The sequence below is a fragment of the Tenrec ecaudatus genome, chromosome 15 (genome assembly GCF_050624435.1).
Source record: "Tenrec ecaudatus isolate mTenEca1 chromosome 15, mTenEca1.hap1, whole genome shotgun sequence".
In the NCBI taxonomy this organism is placed as follows: Eukaryota; Metazoa; Chordata; class Mammalia; order Afrosoricida; family Tenrecidae; genus Tenrec; species Tenrec ecaudatus.
This window is the reverse complement of record NC_134544.1, coordinates 110,945,261-110,950,047: the sequence shown is the minus strand read 5'-3', so window position 1 is coordinate 110,950,047 and position 4,787 is coordinate 110,945,261. Positions and strand designations below refer to the sequence as shown.

General features: G+C 53.9%; 1 protein-coding gene across 1 annotated transcript; it reads left to right on the top strand.

Annotated features, from left to right (window-relative positions):
- The first annotated feature begins 752 nt into the window (after positions 1-752).
- MLNR (motilin receptor) lies at positions 753-3,426 on the top strand. The gene is made up of 2 exons (XM_075532480.1): positions 753-1,578; positions 3,034-3,426. The coding sequence occupies exons 1-2, from the start codon at positions 753-755 to the stop codon at positions 3,369-3,371; spliced, it is 1,164 nt and encodes a 387-aa protein (XP_075388595.1). The 3' UTR covers positions 3,372-3,426.
- The last annotated feature ends 1,361 nt before the right edge of the window (positions 3,427-4,787 follow it).

The window sequence follows — 4,787 nt, the reverse complement described above, 5'->3', positions numbered from 1 at the left end:
GTTGGCGGCGCCTCATGGCAGTTGAGTTTTGTTTGAGTATTGTCCTTAAGACCACGACGAACTGATTCATAAACCAGTTTGGGGCTTTTCCTAAATTTCGTTTTCTGTGGTGTTTGCAAGCAAAGAGTCTGATGTGTCAAGTTCATAGCATATTTGGTACACAGGAACAGGGTACTATAAATGACTGTTCTCAGTGTCCGAGTAAATACTTAAGACTTGTTCTGGACGATGATTCAAGTCAATCGATTTATTTGAGTTGAAATGATCGGTGGTATATTATTTCCCTCTCCGGACGCGCAAGTTCACGGAAGAGAAGAAAGCTCAGTTGGGCTGCACATGAGCCCTAGTCTCAAGAGACAGGACTAGACACCCTCTTTGACCTTTTAGTTGGGCAACTTCCCGGCGATCCGTGGTGAACCTTCCCACCTGTCAAGGTGCAGCGACGGTCCATCTCCCGGCCCTTCCCCTGGGTTGCCAGCAGACAAAAGCGGCCGCGCGTGACCAGGTCGGATCGCCAGCCACCGCCCTAAATTCGCGCAGGAGCGGGCAGCGCCAGGGACCCCGGCGGAGGAGGGGGCGTGGGCGCCGGCGGCGGGGCGGGGCGAGGGGCGGGGCCTGCGCGCCCTGCAGCCCCAGCGAGGGCCCGCGGGCTCGGCAGTGCGGCGCGGACGCGGTGGGGACGGCTGCACGGCCGAGCTGGGCGCGCGCTCTTGGACCGGCTCTGCCAGGCAGCCCCGGGCGAGCGGGCTCCCATGGGCGGCCCGTGCAACGGCAGCGCCTGCCCCGAGGGCGCGCGGCTGCCGCCGTGCGACGAGCGCCGCTGCTCCTTCTTTCCCCTGGGGGCGCTGGTGCCGGTGACGGCCGTGTGCCTGAGCCTGTTCGCCGTGGGCGTGAGCGGCAACGTGGTGACCGTGCTGCTGATCGGGCGCTACCGGGACATGCGGACCACCACCAACCTGTACCTGGGCAGCATGGCCGTGTCCGACCTGCTCATCCTGCTCGGCCTCCCCTTCGACCTGTACCGCCTGTGGCGCTCGCGGCCCTGGGTGTTCGGGTCCCTGCTCTGCAGACTGTCGCTGTACGTGGGCGAGGGCTGCACCTACGCCACGCTGCTGCACATGACGGCGCTCAGCGTCGAGCGCTACCTGGCCATCTGCCGCCCGCTGCGCGCCCGCGTGCTGGTCACCCGGCGCCGCGTCCGCGCGCTCATCGCCGCGCTCTGGGCCGTGGCGCTGCTCTCGGCCGGGCCCTTCCTCTTCCTCATGGGCGTCGAGCAGGACCCGGGCCTCCCCGCGGACCTCGACCGGAACGGCACGCTGTCGCCGCCGGGACCCTCGGGGGCCGACTCCGTGGCGGCCGCCGCGCTGTTCAGCCGCGAGTGCCGCCCGAGCCCGGCGCGCCTGGGCGCGCTGCGCATCATGCTGTGGGTCACCACTGCCTACTTCTTCCTGCCCCTCCTGTGCCTTAGCGTCCTGTACGGGCTCATCGGGCGGCAGCTGTGGAGGAGCCCGGCACCCCTGCGAGGCTGGGCTGCGTTGGGACGCGAGAAGGGCCATCGGCACACCGTGCGCGTCTTGGGTAAGTGGTGCGTCCTCTGGTCCGAGCACGTAGGCGGCTGAGCGGGGACCCGCCACCAGGCCAGTGCCCAGCGCTCCCGGGTTTTCAGCTACATTCCCTTTATGTGTCTGCGCTTCCCAGAGTCCAGGGTGACACCTAGGTGCTCCCGAGGGGAGCATGCTTGGCTTCGGGCAAACAGCAAGATTTTTTCAAACAGCGCTGTCCTCCGTGAGTGGGGCTGATTGTTCCAGGGTAGTTCACCGGAGGCTCGCCCTCCACCACCCTTCATCTGTTAGATGCCCAAGAAATGGCTGATTTACAGCACCCGTGAGAGGATGAGGCAGATTACGTGGAAATGACGTGTTTACTTAAAACACTTCCATGTCCCTATCAAAGGTTACCAGACTGTGCCGTCCTGCTGCAGAATTCTTTCCCACCCGGAGCGGACAGGTCTCCGGAGTGAGTTCGTGCCGGAACCGCTGTCTGCAGAGGGTTCTCCTGGTAGTTTGTATCCAGACTTTAAGAGCGCTTAAATGAGACCATCATGCAGGGTTTTTTTTTCTTTTCTTTTTTTTTTACATTTTATTAGGGGCTCATACAACTCTTATCACAATCCACACATATACATACATCAATTGTATAAAACACATCCGTACATTCTTTGCCCTAATCACTCTCAAAGCATTTGCTCTCCACTTAAGCCCTTTGCATCAGGTCCTCTTTTTTTCCCCTCCCTCCCCACTCCCCCCTCCCTCATGAGCCCTTGATAATCCACAGATTGTTATTTTGTCATATCTTGCCCTATCCGGAGTCTCCCTTTCCCCCCTTCTCTGCCGTCCATCTCCCTGGGAGGAGGTCACATGTGGATCCTTGTAATCAGTTCCCCCTATCGAATCCACTCGCCCTCCACTCTCCCAGTATCGCTCCTCACACCCCTGGTCCTGAAGGTATCTTCCACCCTGGGTTCCCTGTGCCTCCAGCTCCCATATGCACCAGTGTACAACCTCTGCCCTATCCAGTCCTGCAAGGTAGAATTCGGATCATGGTAGTTGGCGGGAGGAAGCAGCATCCAGGATCTGGGGGAAAGCTGTGTTCTTCATCCGTACTTCATCGCACCCTGACTGACCCATCTCCTCTCCTAAACCCCTCTATGAGGGGATCTCCAGTGATCAACATTTGGGCCTCGGGTCTCCACTCTGCACTTCCCCCTTCACTCACTATGGTATATATACATACATATATTCTTTTTTTTTTTTTTTTTGCATGATGCCTTATACCTGGTCTCATGCAGTTTTAAAACAAGTACTGATGCAATCTGCAGCCTGGTGGTTTTGCTGGAGTGGGGGGTGGGGAGGGGCTGTGGATGAGCTACCCCAGGTGATATTCTACTTAAGCGATTTGGTAGCCGTGCGTTACTTAGCGTGTCTAGGGACCCTGTGCGTTTGCTAATTCTGCTGCTTACGTCTTGTTTTGCAGTGGTGGTGGTTCTGGCATTTGTACTTTGCTGGTTGCCTTTCCACATTGGCAGAATCATTTATGTCAACACAGAAGATACCCGGACCGTGTACCTCTCTCAGTACTTCAACATCGTTGCCTTGCAACTTTTCTACCTGAGTGCGTCCATCAACCCAATCCTCTACAATCTCATTTCAAAGAAGTACAGAGCAGCGGCCTGTAAACTGCTGCTCTCCAACCAGTCCAGACTGATAGGTTTCTGCAGAAGCAGGGGCAGTGGGGGGCATACCGGAAGGGACACTGGAGGGGACACACCTGGCTACACAGAATCCAGCACTAACGTAAAGACCACAGCTTAACCAGCACGGCCATGTAAGTCACCATGTCCCACAGTTCTGGAATGCCAAAGAGGTCTACAGGGAAACTGGACTGAAGGGGCTACTGATGCCTATTGAGAAGAATGGTTAAAATGTACTGGGTAGATTTAAAATGTCAGTATTATTTCTTTTAACCGAAGTATGAGATGTAACTGTACAAGCTATTCTGTTCCCCCTTTCATGTACTCCTGAGGATTGTGCCTTGTAGTATCCATCATAGTTGTGAAAAGATGCTCCAAATGTGCGCTAGGGAGGCCCTGTCATCTTCATTTTGTTAATCGTTGGAATTATACCTTGATAGCTCAGTTTTTAGTTAATAAGTGAAATGAGAGCGTCGGGAGTTTGTTTGGGTTTTATGTTCTGGATATAAGGCTTGTCTATAAGACTGCATATATCAAAGGAGCGCTGTAACGTAAGAATTTGGACCCAAGAAATTATTATTATTTTAATTAATTTTAAAAAATCATTTTATTGGGCACTCATACAACTGTTATCACAATCCACACATCCATCCATTGTGTCAAGCATTTTTGTACATTTGTTTCCCTTATCACTCTCAAAGCATTTGCTTTCTACTTGAGCCCTTGGTATCAGCTCATTTTTTCCCTCCCTCCCTTCTCCCTACTCCCCCATGAACCCTTGATAATTTATAAACTATTATTATGTTGTCATATCTTACACCGCCCAAGGTCTCCCTTCACTCACTTCTCTGCTGCCCATCCCCCTGAGAGGAGATTATATGTAGATCCTTGTAATCTGTTCCCCCTTTCTCCCTCACCTTCCCTCCACCCTCCCGGTATCTCCACTCTCACCACTGGTCCTGAGGGGTTCATCTGTCCTAGATTCCCTGTGTTTCCAGTTTCAATCTGTACCAGTGTACATCCTCTGGTCCAGCCAAATTTGTAGGGTAGAATTGGGATCATGATAGTGCGTGGGGAGGAAGCATTCAAGAATTAGAGGAAAGTTGTATGTTTCATCATTGCTACACTGCACTCTGACTGGCTCATCCCCTCCCAGCAGCCCTTCTGAAGGGGATGACCAATTGCCCACAGACAGGTCCTGGGTCCCCACTCCACACTCCCCCTCATTCACAATGCTATGATTTTTTTTTTTTTGTCTTTGATGCCTGATCCCTGATCTCTTTGATGCCCTGTGATCTCACAGGCTGGTGTGCTTCTTCCATGTGGGCTTTGTTGTTTCTCAACTGGATGGCCGCTTGTTTATCTTCAGACCTTTGAGACCCCAGATGCTATATCTTTTGATAGACGGGCACCATCAGCTTTCTTCACCAGCTTTGCTTGTGCACCCGTTGTCTTCAGCGATTGTGCCAGGAAGGTGAGCACCTCAGACTGCCTAATTGCTAGAACAAAGTGTTCTTGTGTTGAGGGAGTACTTGAG